At 61.2% G+C, this 18,638-nt stretch overlaps 1 protein-coding gene across 2 annotated transcripts in view; it reads right to left on the bottom strand.

Annotated features, from left to right (window-relative positions):
- SDK2 (sidekick cell adhesion molecule 2) overlaps window positions 1-18,638 on the bottom strand; it is a 44,980-nt gene that overhangs the window by 19,551 nt on the left and 6,791 nt on the right. For both annotated transcript variants that reach the window (XM_065647731.1, XM_065647732.1), the window contains exons 2-3: window positions 8,421-8,580; window positions 797-903 (exon numbers count right to left, since the gene is read on the bottom strand). In XM_065647731.1, coding sequence (XP_065503803.1) covers window positions 797-903; window positions 8,421-8,580 — 267 coding nt within the window. The remainder of the gene's footprint in view (window positions 1-796; window positions 904-8,420; window positions 8,581-18,638) is intronic.

The following is an 18,638-nucleotide window of genomic DNA, read 5'->3' as shown; positions in this document are numbered from 1 at the left end:
GGAGAACACATCAGGGGCCGGGGGCGGGGGCAGCAACGCGCCCAGGGGGCAGGTGGCATGCAGAGGGGTGCCCTGGGTTCTGTTCGCTGCCCCCTCCCCAGCTGGGGGGGCTCAGACCCCAGGGGCTGCTCCTGTGTCCCCAAGGCTGCGCTGGCAGCAGGATCGGTCCCCGCAGCACCCGGAGCTGCACAGCCCCACGACCCCGGCACGACCGCAGCCCCAGGGACAAGGTTGGGACAACCGGTGACCCCATCCTGCCCAGCCGGTCACGGGCTGGGAGCGCAGAGGGAAGCAGAGGGAAGCCGGGTGCGTGGGGAAGGGGGGGCAGGGGATTTTTATTGACTTCCTTTAATTGCTGTAATTAAAAACATGTAAAGAAGTTCTTTTTAACGACTTTGCCATTATCATTAGTTGTTAGCACAGCTGCCTTATTAATTTCTCATTAGCTTCCTGATTTGTCATTGCTCCTCAGGAAGGGGTTGAAGGGACTGAGGGCAGCCCGGAGGGAAGGGGTGACAGAGAGGAGCATGTCCCCTGGGTCCCAGCACCCTCCTGTCTTGTTTAACCTCCCGTGGTGCCTTCGCATCCCCCCCAGCACAGACCCCTGTTCTCTGCCCTGCCCTGGGGTCCCCCCCTGCACCCCCAGCCAGTGGGTGCAGCAGAGGCAGCGACAGCCCCATCCCTGCCCACATCACCCCAGGGATGCTCCGGACCCAGGTGCTGATCCTGGGCTGCACCGAGCACCACAGGGCTGGGTGTCCCCAGCTGTCCCCTGCTGAGCGGGGCTGTCACTTACAGGCCACCTGCACCTCGGTCTGGCGCTGCAGCAGGGCTCCCAGCCGGTTGCGGACGATGCAGCGGTAGAAGCCGGCGTGTGTGCGGTCCAGCGATGTGATCATGTACCTGCGGGACAGAGGAGCCACCTCAGCGGTGTTGGGGACAGTCAAGTGACTGTCACAGCCCCCGGGAGAGGCTGCAGGTCCCACATGAGCCTCCCCATTCACTGCTGGGCAGCAAACCCTGTGCCAGGTGACAGCTCTGGAGCTGTGCAAACACGCGTGTTTGTGCACGTCTGTGCACACATGTGCACACTGGAGAGATACTTGGTGCCCTCCACTGCCGCAGAGGGACTCGTGGCCACATACACGTGGGGGCTGACACCACACCAGGCGTTGGGCATGAGCTGGTGACCGTCACCTGCCTGATGTGGGGGGAGACGGTGACTCATGGCCACAGGTGGGAAGCGCAGGGCAAGTGGCTTCAAGCTGTCAAAAGTGGAGGTGGCTGCTGGGGACATGGCATCCACTGTCCTGACCCCTGCCGGCGTCACTGCACCTCGGCCCCGCACACTGAGCCCTGCGCCGCTCCGATGAGCCAGGGCTGAGCCGCCCAATCATCCCCAGCGACTGCTGTTATCTTCCCCAGCGCCGCTCTTATCATCCCCAGTGCCAGCAGCTGATAAGCAGATAAAGTAAATAATAACTACATCTCAACTCGCCCACTGCCCCCAAGCATCGCCCCGGTCCCCACGCCGGACCCCACGGTCACCGGAGCAGCCCCCATCCCCAGGAGGGATACAGGTGCTCCTGCTCCATCACCCCAAAAGCAGGCTGGACCCCCAACAGAGGCCTCGTGGGCGGGTGATCCGGGGGCCAGGCAGGCGCTGCAGCATCGCCTTCGCCCCTGGGGAGCACTCCCAGATAAAGCAAAAAGGAGTAAAGAACCAAGCTCAACCCTCCCTGCCCAAAATCTAATCTTGCATTAAAACACGCTGGGAGCTGTTTCAGCAGAGCTTTGTTTGTTCTTTTGATAACTGAGCATAAACTCAACTTTCATAAGACACGAGGAGCACGTTCCCTCTGCCGGGAAGGGCGGGGGGCCCCTGTACGGGACACGGTGCTGGGGACACGGGGCTCCCACCTCACCCCCTGGCGCTGCCGAGCCGCGGTGGGGACAGCGTGGGTGACACCAAACCCACTGCTGACACCCTCCCACCCACGTGGCGTGTGGGGTCACCCGTCCCCACGGGAGACGGGAGGATGCCCCTTGGGAACGAGCCCTGGAGTGTCACAGCTGACATTTAAAAATGATCCCCAGGGGCTTTAAACAAGATATTTCAATTGCGCGGCGCTGTCAGGGGCTGACGCGGACACCAGGACTGATGGGCCCGCTCTCCTTGCCGCGTCCTCCTCCATAAATCACACGCACACGCTGCAACTCCTAAACACACACATGCGGGTGGACGGACAGACGGACACCCACTGACACTCACTTGCCTGCTCAGCAGTGATGAGGCACACGCGGTCCCCACGCAGACCCCCTCGTCACCCCCTCGCTGCCACGTCCCCTCCAAACCCTCACGGCGGGAAGGCACTGGCACAAAGCCGCCGGCACAGCCCGTGAGCCACCGCATGGGACACAAACCACCCCCGTTCTTGGGGCTCATGCACCCACCGATGCACAGCCCCCTGGCAGCGCCTTGTCAAATTAACCAGGCCTTGTCCCTGCACCACCGGAGCAGGAGGAGTGATTACGGAGCTGAGCTTTTGCACACACCTGAGCACGGAAAACAGCCCGGAGAAAGGAAATCAATTACCGGACCCTCAGTCATTAACCGAATCCGAGCAGAGACTTTGTTCTCCGCCGCTCGGCTTCCACTGAGGCTTTTATCCAAGACGGCGCTGATTTGATTTCCTTTCCTTCCCTTCCCCCGGCACTGTATGGAAACCAATTTCATCTCCTTGCAGAGGGACGTGCAGCCCCAGCACCCCACGCACCCCCCCAGTTTGGGCAAACAGGAGCGGCCGCGAGCCACAGCTGCGTGGCCAGGAGCCCCCGGCTCCTCCGTGCCACCGAGCAAGCGGCTGCTCCGCGCGGGGCTGATCCTGCCACCCGGTGCCCGCAGTCACCGTCCCACCCGGGCCCCTTTGCCCATCACCAGCAGTTTTTGCAGCCAGACGGAGCTCTGGCCGTGCTCCCAGCACAGCCCTGGCTGCTGACGCTGCTGTTCCAGGGGTTTGTTTGGTTTGGTTTTAAAGACAGAGGTTGACAGGGCATCGTCTGCGGGGAACAGCACTTCCAAAGCAAGGAGCGACCCAGGCTTCAAAAAAACGCGCTGCTGGCAACCAGCGACGGTCTCAGGCTCAGCCCCGGGGTCAGGAGGCAGCTCCGGAGCCAGAAGCCCCGTGCCAGGGGACCGGCGGGTTTGCAGAAGCAGCTTTGGCACCGGATCCATCTGACAGATGGACAGGCTGCATGTCAAGAACGACGACCTCCCCATCCATCCGCCGTGGTGAGGGCACAGCACCACCATCCGCCACGACCCCCCACCCCGCGGCCCCGGCAAGGCACCGGTGGCACCGGCACACTCGGCACATCAGGCTGCATGTGCCACCGTGTTATCGTAGGGTTGCTCACGGTGCCGCGATGCCCCAGCCCTGGCTGACGCTGGCAGCTCTGTTATTGTAGGGTTGCTGCAAAGCATGGGGGTGACGCTGCCAAATTATTATTAGATTGAGGGGGTGGAGAGGGGCCGGGAAAAGCATCAGCCAAAGGATTCGATCCATCAAATTGAAAGCCAGGAGAGCGGAGAAATCTGCGGTTCTTCAGTGCCGCCCAGTAACAGCAACAGCTGGATCGGATTTTGGATATAAGCACATTGGCACGGTCCCCTTTGATTAATACCCTGTATAACGACTAATTAATTCTAGCGGGGACATGTATTTGAATAGTTACTGTGTGATAATGAAATGTCAAGCGAGCATTAAAGCACACTTAGCAAAGGTTTAACGACTCCCAGCATCTGAGCCCCGCGTCCCGGCGCCGCCGCCCGCGCTGGGCTGCTGCTCAATGTGCTTTTAAATAACCCCCCTGGTATTTCATCAGCCCCTGTTAACTGTATTATTGGATCTCAATTAGCTGCTGATTGGAAGGGGCTCCATTTTGACACACGTGGCCGGAGTCGTCGCCTCTCCGCTTGCCAGAAGTGTGTCCGTCAGTCAGGGGGATTTGGCAGCACCGCAGCCCTGTAAATCGCCGCCTCAATCGGCCCTGCCAGGACAATGAGCCATCTAATAATTAACGCCCGTGTATTAATCTGAGCATGGAGCGGAGCTGGGAGGAGGGCGAGTGCACAAGCCATGTTCCAGAATCCAGAGGGTTCTGGGGTGTCCCTCGCCAGGACCTCGGCCGCTGCCAGCTCTGGCGGCACCCTCAGCCACCGGACCCCTGCGCCGGTCCCCTGCCTGCGGCTGCCTGAGCCCACGGACGGTCCCAGCAAGGGGATCCGTCCCCTCCATCGCCTTCCCTGCCGCTCACTCACACCAGCCTCCCCGTGTCCCCCTCGAAGCCCAACAAGGCACAGAGAAGGGCAGGAGGCGCCGCAGCACAACCGTCACCAGCAAAGGCCACCCTGTTACCGGCTCCGTGCTGCCTCCCTGGCACTCCTGGGGGCTTTGCCACACATGGCAATACCAAATGTGAAGCCAGAGTCACCAGCAGCAGGAACTCACTGCTGGGCTCCCAGTCTGCATCCCCTCTGATGAGCATCAGCTCCTGCTAATTACATTATTGAATGGCAATTAGCTCCCGGGGGAAGGTTGTGCTTCACACCTGGGCTGGCAAAAAGCAGGTCCAGCCGGAGCAGGGCTGGGGTCCCAGCACAGAGTGGGGGTGAACACCCTGTTTGCCCCCAGGTCTGTGTGTTTGAGAGGGTCCTGGCTCCATGTTTTACATAATTTGGGGACAAAGTCCAGGTACCAAACATCTGGGGTGCTCAAAAGGCCACAAAGGCTTGGTGGGGTCCCACGTGTGCAACATGCTGTGTTCCCTGTGTCCCTGGGGAACGTGCCCCCCAAAACACCCCAATGCAGCAGGATGGGGGGTCCAACCAGCCCCAAATCCACCCTCCTCAGTGAGCTCCAGTGGGGGGCTCCTGCCAGCCCTCCCCACGCACGGGAGCAGATGGGGACACCACGTGCTGGAAACCAACCCCAGGGCTCAGGGGGGCTTGGCGAGGGGCCATGAGGCCCCAAAAACCCCGGGCAGAGCTGGGAGGCTCCGTCGTTCCGTTGCTGTTCTGCTGGGGGCGGCATGGGGAGCACCGCAGCGGCAAAACCAGCAAGTGCCGGAGATGTAATTACAGTTTCCCGGGCTCCCAGCTCCCGGCAAAGAGGATCGGGGCTCTCGGGAAGAGGCGGAGGATCCTTCAGTAGCTGCTGGGCTCCCGCACCAGCTGCGGAGGGACGTGGGGAGGGGAAAAAGGGCTGATTTAGTAGCTGGAAGATGCATCTCTATGGATGGGAGTCTGTCCAGAGGTAATCTATGTGTAAGGTAATTTCTGAAGGCAGCAGGACTCAATGCAGCCCTTAATAGGACAATCTCATGTGATAAATTACCAGCCCCAACTAATCTGCATGTTAAATTTCTTGTATGAGAAATAAATATCCTCAGTTCACCAGAGAAGTGCTTTCCTTCCGAGGATTTCATTAAAGACATCAAGCTGCTTGATTTGCATGTTATGATTCCTTGTATGAGGAGAAGTCAGGCTCCGGAGAGCTCGCGGGGGAACCCGGCACCGCCGAGACTGCACACGGCAAACCAGAGCCCTGGAGAGCGCGGTGCTGGCGCGCCAGGGCACCGGAGTGGAGCGTGCTGGCACTGCCGTCACCTTAGCTAAGGTCACGGTGGGCAGCGGAGGGGACGGGGCTTTGCTGCGGGGTCCCCCCATGTGGGACGCAGCTGGGGTCCCACGGGAGAGCCGTCTCCATGTACCCCATGGCAGCGCAGGCAATGGAGGCAGCAAGTGGGCGAACGCAGCACGGTCCCCGATCCCCTGTGGCCCCCAGAGATGGTCCCAAGGGGTGATGCCTCCATGCACACAGAGCCAGGATGGTCCCAAATCCCCTGTGGTCCCTGAACCACCACAGTCCCCAGGGATGCTCCCAACGTGGGACGGCTCCACACACAAGGAGCCAGGCTGGTCCCCAATCCCTTGTGGTCCCCAGGGATGCTCCTGAGGGGGGACAGCTCCACGCACACACAGAGCCAGACTAGTTTCTAATCCCTCCGTAGTCCCTTGATCTCCAGGGATGCTCCTGAGGCGGGACACGTCTGCGTGCACAAGGAGCCAAGCTGGTCCCCGATCCCGCTGCGGTCCCCAGGGATGCTCCGAGGGCTCGGCTCCACCTGCACGCAGCGGGACAGCCTTGGCCCTTGCCAGCCCGTGGCTGGGGACCCACCGAGCCCGCTCCCCATCTGCCCTTCGCCACACGCCAACAAGTCGCTCCGGTGGCAAGCTGGCAGCTGAACGCTGCGGGAAGGAAAGGGCGGTCGCTATGGAAACACGCTGCCAAACTGGGAGAGCGGCTACTTCCCTTAAAACACAGTGTGAGCTCGTGTGACCACAGAGGAGGATGAACCGGGGTGGTTTGTGGAGAGTGTGAGGATGAGGGGGCGTGAGCCCAAGCCCGCAGCCCCCAGAAAAACAGGTAAATGCACACGGTGACAGCAGCCGCAGTGCCAACGGGATGCCCTGTTGCCAGAGAGGATTTGGGGGGGAGCGGTGAGGATGCTGAGGACAAAACACTCAGCGACACACCGTCCTGGCTGGGAACCGTGAGGTGATGCCACCGAGCTCGGGTGGCTCCCCGGGCACAGGGGATACATGCCAGCTCCGAGCTGGGGGGGATCTGGTTGCGCCCCCTTCCCTCCCCACGCTGCCAATGCACCCACAGCCATTCCTGGCCCCCGCACAGACAGGAGCATCCCTGAGCCTCCCCGGCCATCAGCACCAGCCCTCCCCTCTCCAAGGATTACTCTGTTTCTAAACTCGTTAACTTTTAATTACTACCTTCCCACAGCCTGAGCAGGCTGGCTCCGTGCCACTGACATCTCTATTAAAATGCAATTTCTGCCCATCATAACTAATTTGGGTACGTCGCCTTCCTCACCGGCAGCCTTCAATTCCAGGCAAGATGTCCAAAACTCTCCTCTTGACACATTAAATCCCTGTGGAGACGCGGGGGCCGGCAGGATGGAGCTGATGCTGGCAGGTCGCATCCTCGCCGGGTTGGAGCCAGGCAGTGATTTGCATAGCGGCTGTTTGCTTCATTAGCTGCGCCTGGGCTTGTTTGGGTTTTCCCCGTGTGTTTGTTTATTTTCTCGCTTCCTTCCTTAATCCTTTCTGGCTGGATGCTGGAGCTGGAGGCCGAGGGCTCCAGGGAAAGGGAGTCACCTTGGCATGGGGATGTGGGGTGACGGGGCTCCAGAGCTGCCGGGCATCCCAGAGCAAAGACACGAGTGCTGGGCCCGTTCCTACGGAAGGGTAAACTGAGGCACGGAGCAAACCCACGGGCAGACCCATGGAAGGAAGGCAGGAGTCCCCGTTCTGTGTTTGGAGGTGCCTTCAGGCACCCCGACCTGCTCCAAGGACAGGGCAGAGCTTTCTCCTGCCCAGGGACAGATACTGGGGAGCAGGGTCCTTGTGCAGGCTCCATGTCCACCCGCCCTGCTGTCACCACTGTCCCCACAATCCCATTTGAAGGGTGACATTTCGCGTTATTCCCGTGGCTGTCAGCGGGGCTCCTGTGGGAATCCTGGGGCTCAACAGGTCTCTGAGCTTCAACACCGGGGCTGGGGACAGGAGACCCGTCCCACGGGGCACCGGTCACTGGTGGAAACACCCAGCACCAAGCCTGGGGCATCGGGGACATCGCAGAGCTGCAGCCACCACAGCTTAGTGGGGGACAGTCCCCAGGGTCCCCGCGGATGGCACGGCACCGTGCTGGGGGGGGACCCAGCACTCAGCACACGCTGCCAGGGAGGGGACCCAGCAGGGAGAGGACGTCACCAGCCACATTGTCTGCGTTCCCAGCATCCCGGAGCAGCCCTGCGTTGCTACAGCAACATGAAGCCTTTGGATTCAATACCTTTAAATGGGGAATGGCTTGTCTCGGCCTGAATTATTGATTAAAACAGAGAGGATGACACAGGCACACAGAAGAAATGGCGAGAGGTGCCTGGTGTGGTTTAAAGGCGCGCTCCGAGCGGTCATGACATAGGGCCAGCTGGATTAGTTGGTGCATGGGTCTGGATGCCCAAACCCAGGGCGTCGCTCGTGCTGCCCTTTCTCGCTCCTTCCCCTGGTCGGGCCGTTCTCATGGAGCCACCAGCCAGCCGTGATCCACAGCCCGGTGTTAATCCCGCCTGTGCAAACGCCTCCTCCCCAGTGTTGACCTGCTTAAATCCACCGTTTGCTCTCCAAACAGAGCTGGCAGCTCCCGGCACGCCAACCGCTGCCTCCCCCGCACGGCGTCCCTGCACGGGGACACCAGCAATGCCCGCCGTGCCGCGGCGGCTGCCGGCAGGGACCGGTGTGCCGGCTGGGGTTCACCCCTGATTGTCGGGGCGGGGGGACTCACCTGTACTCCAGGGAGAACTTGGTGAGCTCCCGGTTGTTGTGCAGCCACTTGAACTCGAGGGGCCAGCTGCCCTCCGCCATGCACGTCAGCACCAGGCGGTTCCCCTCCAGGTGCACCTGGCTCCGCACCGGCTCCGTCTTAAAATACGGGGAGACGTCGTCTGCCGAGAGAGGAGGGAGAGGGGTGAGAACTGCCGCACACCCAGCCCCACAGCCCGCCAGCCCCACGCAGCAGCACAGCTTCATCCTGGGCAGGACCAGGGGGATGCTGGCGGCCACCTCCCCGTCCCTCTGGCCCAGCCAGGGTCCCCAGAGCCTTCTACAGGCCATTCCCCCACCCGTCCAAGCCATTTCACAAGAGCTTAGCCCATCTAGGGTTGATCTAAGCTGCTTGCTCTGCTTTATTCCCGCCTGCCTTTGGAGCGTTTCGGAAGCACGGAGCTTTTAACTCGGGGGTGAAGGGGGCGGAGGGGCTGGGAGCCAAGCGAGACATAAACACTTACTCCTCTCCTGTTTTATTTGCTAAGTAAAACTATAAATCGAAACACACAGCTCCATTTTCTGCTTAACAAATGGAAGCCCTTTTACTTCAAAGACACATTCATATTCCCCAGCAGCTTTCAAGTGCGCTTTCAATCACAGCTTTGGGTTTTTTCTTTGGGGTAGGACTTTGCTTTCTTGTGTACGCGAGCTGAATTCCTGCCATGGCTCTCCGCACCGTGAGCCGGCACCAAAGCAGCGGCCGTGGGCTCAGCCCGTCCTGTGTCCCACCGCCCTGGGGGTGTCACGAGTTTGCAGGAGCTCAGAGGCAGCCGGACCCGTGCCGGGGGTCCCTCTCCTCGCTGGCAGCGCCCAGCGCTTGCAAATCCTGGGGTGCCTGACTGCTGCACCCACGTGGAAATGTCCTGCTGATGTACCCCATCCAGCCTGTGCCGGGGGTGGGCGCAGTGGTGCCAAATGCCGGGACGGTCATTAGGGAGGGAAGGAGCATCTCCTGGCTCCTGAATTCAACCCTCCGCTCTGACCTTCAGCAGCGCCGGCTGGCACGGGCAGCCCTCACCCCAGGGACGTCCAGGCGCAGGATCTGTGCCCGGTGTGTGCACAGGGCTGAGCACACGCGTCCCCATCACAGTGGGGCACGAGCTCGACCTGCAACTCCGGGGCTTCGCCCATGCTGGGCTGGACACCGTGGGAATAACCACAGCGCCCGGCTGGGGCCAAACACCTGCACAAAACCAGTAAAGGAGCCACAGACCAGACTGGGAGTCTGGCTAGATGCAGTCCATGCATCGCTGCAGCAAGGACCGACAGCACAACAGGCTGATTGCGCGGCACCGGAGTTGGGGGACGTAAGCCGTGCCAGCAAGCTGGACCACAGGGCTGTGCCAAGTGCACCGGGACTGAGACCTGGCGCATTTGGTGCATCCCCCACGCCCAGCCCAGCGTCTGGGAGGCGTTTGGGAGGCAGGGTGCTCCTGGCACACCTTCCCCTGGGCCCGCGCGCCGTTTGCATACATCCTAATTTGACTTTAAGCAGCTAAGGCTCATCTCGCTTTGAAGCACCCGAGCCATCTGTTCTGCATTAAGGGGTGAAAAACGGCGCAGAGGAGGAGAGGCGGCTCCCGATTCCGCTATTGATCGCGCGATCGTTATCCACCCACGAAGGTCACGGCAGACGCCTCGGACCGAGCAGCTCCCCTGTGCCCCCTGCCCACCGGCTCCTCCGCTCCCCTGGGAAACCAAAACCAGCCCAGCCACAGGCAGGGGACAGCGCGGCTGGGGGTCCCGGGGACACCAGGTGTCCCTTGCAGGGGGCAGAGGTGGCACTGAGCTCTGCACCCCGGGGAGAAGGGTGGGGGGTCCTGATGCTGAGCAGCACCCCAGCCCCTCGCAGCCCACCCTGCCTCAGTTTCCCTCTGCTCCCCAGCATCTCAGCTCTGCTCCTGGCAGGCTGGGGGGAGCTCCTTTCTCCCAGCATCAGGACAGGCCGTGGCACCCCCAAATCCGGGGTGCACAGGGGTGCCCCCCACCTCACCAACCCACCGCAGAGCCGGCATGGACAGAGGTGGCGATTCCTCCAGTCCAGGACCCGGCAGGAGGTTCGTTGACAGTCAGGTCCCCCCCAAACAAAGGGTCATTACTGCTAATTCTGCCTCTCCCCCATCTGTTGTGACTGTTTACACTCCACTTACTAATTAGAGACTAATTAGTTGGTGCAGAAATTCATCACTTTCCAAACACAGGCGGCAGTGAGAGGCATCCTGGGGAACATCTGCACATCTGGCAGCCGTGCAGGACGCTGCTGAGCTCCCCGCGGCCACCGCGCCACACCGTGCCAGCCCAGCACCGAGGTGCCACCAAACCCCACCGTCCCCATCCTGCCCACAGTGTCCCCTGCAGCACCGGTGACCCCTGCTCCAGCTGAGCTGCCGGCGGTGATGGATGGGGGAAAACACGATGCCAAGTGCTGGTGACACGGGAGGCGGACGGGGACGACCCCAGCTCTCTCCCTCCACCGCCAATGACATTTTAATGCCAGGGCCTCGCAAGGCACTAATCCCGCCTAATGGGATCAAAATCTTTGCCCCTGCACTTTATTTACATAAGGGCTGCAGGAGCCGGGTTGAGCCCGGTGCATTAGTGCCAGGGAGGGGGTGCAGATGTAGGGCAGGGGGGGCACCGTCTTGCTGAAAGAGCAGTAATGGATCCTAATTCCTGGGTGTAATGGGCGAGCTGGAAACTAAGCTCCCCTCTCCCCAGCTTCAAATCCCTTTGATGGGAAGGGACGGGGAGTTTTAAGGCCAGAGGGATCCCGGAATGTCGGCCAAGGGCAGGGCTCTGCGGGCAGCTGCCGGCGGGGGAAGGAGCCTGGGACCCCCTGCGCTGTGAACCCCACAAGCAGAGACGGGATGGGGCTGGGGGCACGACGCCTGTCCCCAGGGGTCCCCCCCAGCCACCCACAAAGGACCGGCAGTTGGTGAGACACCCGCGTCCATCTCCCATCTTTGCTGCTTCAGACCAGCAGGTCACGGGGCCCCCTCCTGCTCAGCACAGTGACCCTGGGGACATCGTGGTCCCCACCCCTGCTTGGGCTCAAGCCCCAGCCCCCCAGGCTTTGCAGGGCTCCCCCATCCCTTCGGGGACATCCCTGCCCAGAAAGCAGGACGGCAGCACTCGGGGAGCGCTGTCACCGGGACCGCCACCCGCAGCCCCCCCAGCATGGGGAGACGGAGCTAAATCTCTCCTGCATCAGACTATGGCTGGTGCTCCGCAGCGCGAACAGATTAAAAAACAATAAAGAGAAAGCGAAACCCTCCGCAATAATTACCAGCCTTTAGCCGCCAGCAGAGACAGGTAGGGAGGGAGGGAAGGAAAAAGGGGGAAAAAGAAACAGAGAAGAAGAAATCCACTAAAATTTTAATAGGAACCACTGCATTTAATTTAACAACACATTTTTTCAATTACCAGAATAATTGTTTTATTCATAAAACGAGTTTCAATAAAGAGGGTAATTTTCCTTTGTTTTTATTATTCATTTGTGTAACATATTCGCGGCGCAGTTCCCGGCGCCGCGGCAGCCGCTCCGCATCCGTGGGCTGGGGGAGGCAGGAGGGCCGGTGCTGGCACAGCAGGGAAGGGGTTAACGTCACACCGTCCCCAAACACAGCACCCATGGGGGACCACAGCACCCCTGAGCACCCCGGGGGGGTCACAGCCCCAGCCGGGTACAACAAGAGGTGGCCCCATGGGACCCATCCTGGTCAAGTCACACTGTCCCTGGGCACAAACCGCATCGCCTCTGTGGCCACCGTGGCCGGGTGGCCCCGTGCCCAGGGACCCAGCCAAGCCCCGAGGCTGCGTCACTGCCCCAGGAGCCGTCCCTTGGCGCAGTTACATTTTCTGCTTGTCGGACGCCAGCGTGCGGGCAGAGGCATCAATTTTTCAGCAGCTGTCGGTAAATTCATCGGGCTGATTAAATGGCACGTGTCCCTGCGGGCACCGAGGGCACAGCCCTGCCGCGGGGACAGAGCCGCTGTGACACCCCGGCAGCGCGTCCCCACCGCGGTCCCTCCAGGGCGGTGACAGTGGCCCCGCAGGGTGGGTGGCCGGCAGGTGCTGGGGGATTAGCAGCGCTCTGCACCGCGCCAGAGCCATTAGTATTCCTGAGACGAGGCCTCGTCCCCGTAATAAAAAGCAAACATAGAAATGAAATGCTGAACGCTCCTGGCACCTGGGGAGCTGCGGAGCACGACGCGCTGCCAAGCGGGAACCCAGGCATCCGGGGGGGACCCAGGCATCTGGGGGATGCCAAGGACAAAGCAAGCATGGCACTGCAATGGCAGGGGCACCCTGAGCCCCACTCACCCCCCAGGCCAGCACCTGAGCCCCTACCCACCCGTGGTGTCTTTTAACACATTGCGGGGGTTTTGTGTCTTGCTGTGGGTTCGTTGGTTTTTTTGGTTTGTTTGGTGTTGTTTTGGGTTTTTTTTTTCCCTCCCACCCCCCAAGAAAAAGACTTATAATTGCAGATGTGTCCCTTAATCCTCTCAACTTACTTTCTTCCCTTCCTTCCCTGCTTTTCCCCTCCCTCCCCTTCTCCCCACACTGAGACCAAGAGCTTTACAACTCTCCTTCTGGCTATTAATTAAAAGCAACCTCTCTACTATCGTGAGTGTACTTGCCATAAATTAATAGCGGCCTTCTTAATCAAATCTTATCTCCTCTCCCAGCGCCCAGCGCGTGGTGCTGGGGTTGGTATCCCAGCCCATCCAGCTGTGAAATGCAATTTCCAATGCTCGGCTGGGCTCGGCAGCTCTGCTCCATCTCCTCCGTGTCCGCGCCCATACCTGTGCCGGCAGCATCTCATCGGGCAGAGGGACCCAGCACGCTGGCCGTGGTAGCTCCCAAAAGACATGCTCCGTTTCTCAGCCATTTACCGCGTTTATCCGCAGCCCCCTTGGACGGTTCTCGCCTTCCTGCATTATTTAGAGGGCACAGCCCGAGCCGGGGCATTCGGCGCTCACCAGCAGCACGAGGCTGTGATGGCAATCAGGGAAACACCAGGGCTGGGGACATGGGAAGGCGGCACAGCCACGGCACAGCTTCTCAGGAGGGTCACCAAGAGCGATGCTCTTGGTTCTGCAAGCCCGTGGTGCTTCACTGGCCATGGCACGCTGGAGAACATCGGCCCTCTGGTCCCTCACCCCTGTCCCACCAGGTTTCCCTCCTCCCCATCCACACAGCACCTTCCCACCGCACACCCTCTCGCAGGGGCAGGCGTGACCCCAGGGTGACGATGAGGACCCAGACACGCAGCCCAGGCAGCCCCTGCCCCACATGTCACCACCCACCCCGGCCACAGCCCGATCCCTCCCTGGGCTCAGGACACAGCTCCTGCCCACCCAAAGAGACACACGCGAGTCAGGCACCTTTTCCTCTCCATCCAACTCTCTGCCTGTTCGTGCAACTGCTTCAGCAACTTCCTTACAGAGGAAAAAGTCTTCTCGGTGGTGGGGGAGCCCTCGGGAGATGTGGCCACCCCCCACATGCATATATGAATCATGGAATCATTTTGGTTGGAAAAGACCCTCAAGATCACCAAGTCCAACCATAACCTAACTCTAGCACTAAACCATGTCCATGCTCATCATCTGCACAGCAAGAAGGGTCTGGGGAGCTGGACTCGGCGCTGCCCCCCAGCACAGAGCTGGGCTGGACCCGGCAAAGCTCATGGCTCCAGCATCACTGCCCCGCTCCCCGCGCCTCCCTCGGAGGAGATTTGGGGTTTCTTACATGCCGTAAGCCGATTGCAGAGGTGTGTTAACTGGATTAGGTGGGAGGCTGAGAGACACGCAGACCTGGAGGAGCTGCTCAGCGGAGCGCAGCTCCTGCCCGTGTGACGCCGGCAGGATTTGCAGAACCGGCTTTTAAACTGATTTGCTTCCCTTAAGCCTTTGGAAAGGTGAAGCTGCGGGAGGGACGTGGGCCCTGCTGCCTCCATGCAAAAAATCCTGCAGGGCCCTGGCTGGGCTGGCAGAGGGGTCACATCCCCGCATTGTCCCCACAGCCACCCCGCGGCACTGAGACCGGCGGGTGACGCTGCCATGCCTCGGGGAGGTGACACCACCGCGTTCAGGCGGCTGCAGCGCCTCGGGGAGCAGCAGTGACCCCGAGCCCCTGCACGTCCCCGTCAGCACCCACCGCAGCGATAATCGCAGCCGGCAGCGGTGACAACCCTGCGGTTAATGCAAACTGACCACTGCTGGGCACGGCTGGGGGGGCCATGGCCGCAGCACCCCCCTCCCCAGCTGCACCCAGCTCAGGGGAGCCCAAATCCCCCACACAGCCCCAGCCCAGGGCGAAGGGGACACCAATGGGGACCACAGCAACCCCTGCCCCCAGGGATGTGCTGTCACCCGCCTCCTCATGCGGCCCCCAGCATGGCACCGGTGTCACCTGTGACCTGCACAGCAGTTTTGCCGGTGTCAGAGCCCATCCATCCCCATCAGAGGTTTTGCCGGTGTCAGAGCCCATCCATCCCCGCCGGAGCTCTGCCGCAGCACAGGGGACAGGCAGCGATTCCCAGGGCCAGCGGTGCTTGGCAGAGCCCAGGCAGGGACCCAGAACCCCAAACCCAGCCACGGTGGCCCCGGCATGGCACATGGCCACATCTGCCATGACACAGCCAGCACGAGCCACTCACTATTCAGCCCCTCCGAGCAGGGTTGGCACTGCCCACGGGGCCATGGCATCCCCCAGGACAGACAGATGGACCAATGGACACCCTCCTGCCAGCAGGACCCCCCAACCTCACTCCCATCTCCCCTTCCTCCTCCTGCATCATCTGTCTCCAGGCCCACACTTATTTATTTGTTAATTAACTGCTGTTTCCATAACAAACGCTCCAGCTTCTCCCAGCCTCCAACAGCCCTGGGGCTGGATTGTTAACTAGGATTTTAATTTGTTAATTAAAAGCAGGATGGCTCCATAACAAGCTCCTCTTCCGCAGCTGGGCTCTTGGAGAGCTCCGTGGGCCATCGGCAACGCCATGCCCCGCTGACCCCCCCAGGGATGGGGCACATGGGGAGGGTGAGCACAGCTCCCCAGGGACAAGGGCTGTTTGCAAAAGGGACACGGAGCCCGGCAGCACCACGGTGCCAGCTCAGGACCTCCAGCAGTGATGCTGGAGATGGAGCCACCTCTCCCTTTGCGGTCTCATCCTGGCAATCCCTTCCCCAAACACCGAGCAACCCCCAGCACGTGTCATCAGCCATCAGAGAGTCCCAAACCTGGAGGCTGATGCCCTTCTGCCCACCACAGCAGAGCCGGGGCGGTGCCAGCATCATCCCTGCTTCTGCCCAAGGACCACAGCCCCAGGACAGCCCTTAGCACCCACCCCAGGTGCACCTCGGTCCCAATTCAGGCCAGGTAAGGCTTGAGATGCTCCTGGAGCCAAGGGAGGGATGTCAGTCCTGGCCAGGGAACAGCATCTCATTCAGCCCCTGGCCGGGAACAGAGCGGGGCTGTGTGCCTGTCCGTCCCTGCCTGCCCTTGCACACCCAGCCCTGCTGCCCGCATGGAAAAAACCACATTTCCCCTGGCAGGGAACCCCAAACAGACATACACACGGCACCGTTGTGTGTTCCCAGCCCGGGGAGGGCGACAAGCAGAGCTCTGTGCTCTAAAGCACCGCACAGCCCCTATGGACCCCCAGTGCCTGTCCCCAAACCCAAACGCATGGAGCTGTGGGGAGCTGCAAGGGACCTGCAGCAAAGGGGACATGCAGGGATGCTCCTGGGGGAACAGGGGACTCTCAGCCCAGAGGGGACATCCCCAGGACTGTGGGCGGCACAGCCAGACATCACCACTGCAGTGACCCTGTCCCCCCACTGAGCACACCCCCAAACAGGGCACAGCCCCGTCCTCAGCCAGGGACATTTAACAAGCTCCAGGCTGCGGCCAAAACTCCTTCCCCAGCAAACTCCTTCCAACACCTCGAATCCTCCCGACCCCACAATTACGCAGCTTCGCCCCAGCTGGGTCCCCGCTGTGAGTCACAGACACCCGGGGAGTGACTCGACACTACGGGAGGGGCCCGATCCTGCGGCTGGTGTCCCCAGGAGAGACTGCAGAACGGTGAGGAGTGGAAGGACAGACGGATGTCACCTCGACCCCCTCCCCGCAGCCCCCGAGGGGTGCAGGGTGATGACAACCCCGGTGCAGGGTGGGATGGGTAGCACACAAGCCCACTGCAGCCCAGCACAGCTCCGGGCTGGATTTGGCCCCGCGGGGCACACCAAGTGTATCCCCCAGGTATTCCTGGAGGGCAACCACAGCCCTGGGAAAGCAAAGCCAGCACCACAGCCCCGACAGCACCTGAGACATCATTGCCGCAAGGAGCATCCATCCCCGAGCTCCCCCCGCACCCCCAGGCGCGCAGGATGCTCAGCGCAGCCCTCGTCCTGCAACCACCCTCGCAGACAGACAGACAGCCGCTTTCCAGGCTCGCCACGAAAAAATCTCGGCAAGGCAGCATTTCCCAACTGAAAAAAATACAGCGGGGAAAGAAAAACAGAAGACAGAAACCACAAGAAAAACCCCACTCAGCCTTTCCCATGGCACTGACGCAATTAAGTCGCCAGCCCCGCGGGACGGAAAACACTTGGCCAGCTCCCCACCCTCCCTGCCGAGCAGGACGGAGGTGCCAGCGGCCGTGTTCCCCCCCAGCACGGCCCCGAGCCAGCAGGCACTGGGCGCTCACCAATTTACCGGGGTGTTGCCCAGACATCCTTTTTCCAAAGTATTAATTAGTCATTGCATTGCTCACTTGAAACATAAATAGCTGTAGCATGACAGCGAAACACGAGGGTTTTTTGGAAAAAGCCTTTTCCAAAGCTCTTCCTTCCCAGACGCCCCTGTTTGAAGATGGGGGACGGGAATAATTCACAGCCTGGTAATCCCCTCCCAGCCACCCACGACAGCCCTGAATTTCCAGGGCAGAGAAGCGAACTCTGCTCATCGTGCTTATTTACACACTTGTGGCTCTCCCAGCCAGAGGGGCTTTTCCAGCCAAGGCCGCGATGCCGGGCCAGCGATTCCAGCGGCAAAGCCGGCGCCGCTGCCCAGCCTGACGTGAAGCTTATGGGGAGAAGCCAAGCGAGCGAGACCCCCCCAGCGCCCCCGGTGAGGAGCCTTGGCAGCTCATTGCTCCTGCGTGTGCCTTGTTTCCACCCTCCACTGCACAGCTCGGCTCCCCACCGCTGCCCTCCCAGCCCTTCGTTCCACCAAGCAAGCAAGAAAAACAGAGAAAACAGGGAGATGAAGGCACCCATCACCTTCCTCCCCTCGCACCCCACGCGCACGGGTGAAGGCCGGGTGCTCCGTGCTTTCCAGCAGCCGGTGGGGAGGGCTCTCCCAACAGCAGAGCTCTGAATTAAACATACCACCCCTAATGAGTTGATTTTATTAGTTTGCGAGTGCATTGAGAACTCATTATCAAAATAAACATCAATTCACTCCACCGAGCGCGGCACCGCACACACACACACCCCGGCAGCGCTGCAGCTGGGGCTGCACATGGCTCCCACCCCAAAAAAATGTTTCACTGGTCCCCCCTGCACCCCATCTCCAGCTTCCACCAGCCGGGGGGGTGCGGGGGCAGCAGGTGCCCACCCTGCAAAGCCCCTCATCACCACAACATTCGCTTCTCCCTTTCGGCTGCGGGCAGAGCACCCAGCACTGCGGTGGGACAGTCCCAGCTCTGCCACCCCCCAGCAAGGTCCCCGGGACCCCCCGGGTGCTGCCGCAGGGTGAAAAGATGAGCCACAGCCCCCTCGTGCTGCCCCCTGCCCCAGGGTCTCCAGCCCCCCAGAGCTGGTGCAGCCGCCCGCGCTGGGGCAGGGGGGCTGGAGACCCCAAGGTCCCCGGGAGCCAGCGCCGAGCCCCCCCGGCAGGGCCGAGGCGTGAAGCGGGGGCACAGCGGGCGCATTGTCCGGCCGGGCAGGACACGCTCCCTTTGGGAACAGCCGCTAATCCCATTTCATCCCCCTTCACGGCCATCAGCTGTTTTTCAGGCATTCAGGAGGCGGGTTGCTGAAACCAGAGCTATTGTGTCCGCTGTGCCCCAGCCCCCTCCAGCCATCCATCCGACCACCCGTCCCTCTGTCCGTCCCCCCGGCCCCACTCTGGGCCAGGATCCGGCAGCACGCCTGCACCCAGC

Source organism: Caloenas nicobarica, chromosome 18 (genome assembly GCF_036013445.1).
Source record: "Caloenas nicobarica isolate bCalNic1 chromosome 18, bCalNic1.hap1, whole genome shotgun sequence".
Lineage (NCBI taxonomy): Eukaryota > Metazoa > Chordata > Aves > Columbiformes > Columbidae > Caloenas > Caloenas nicobarica.
Note: the sequence above shows the minus strand (reverse complement) of the source record. Positions and strands in the feature narration are given on the sequence as shown.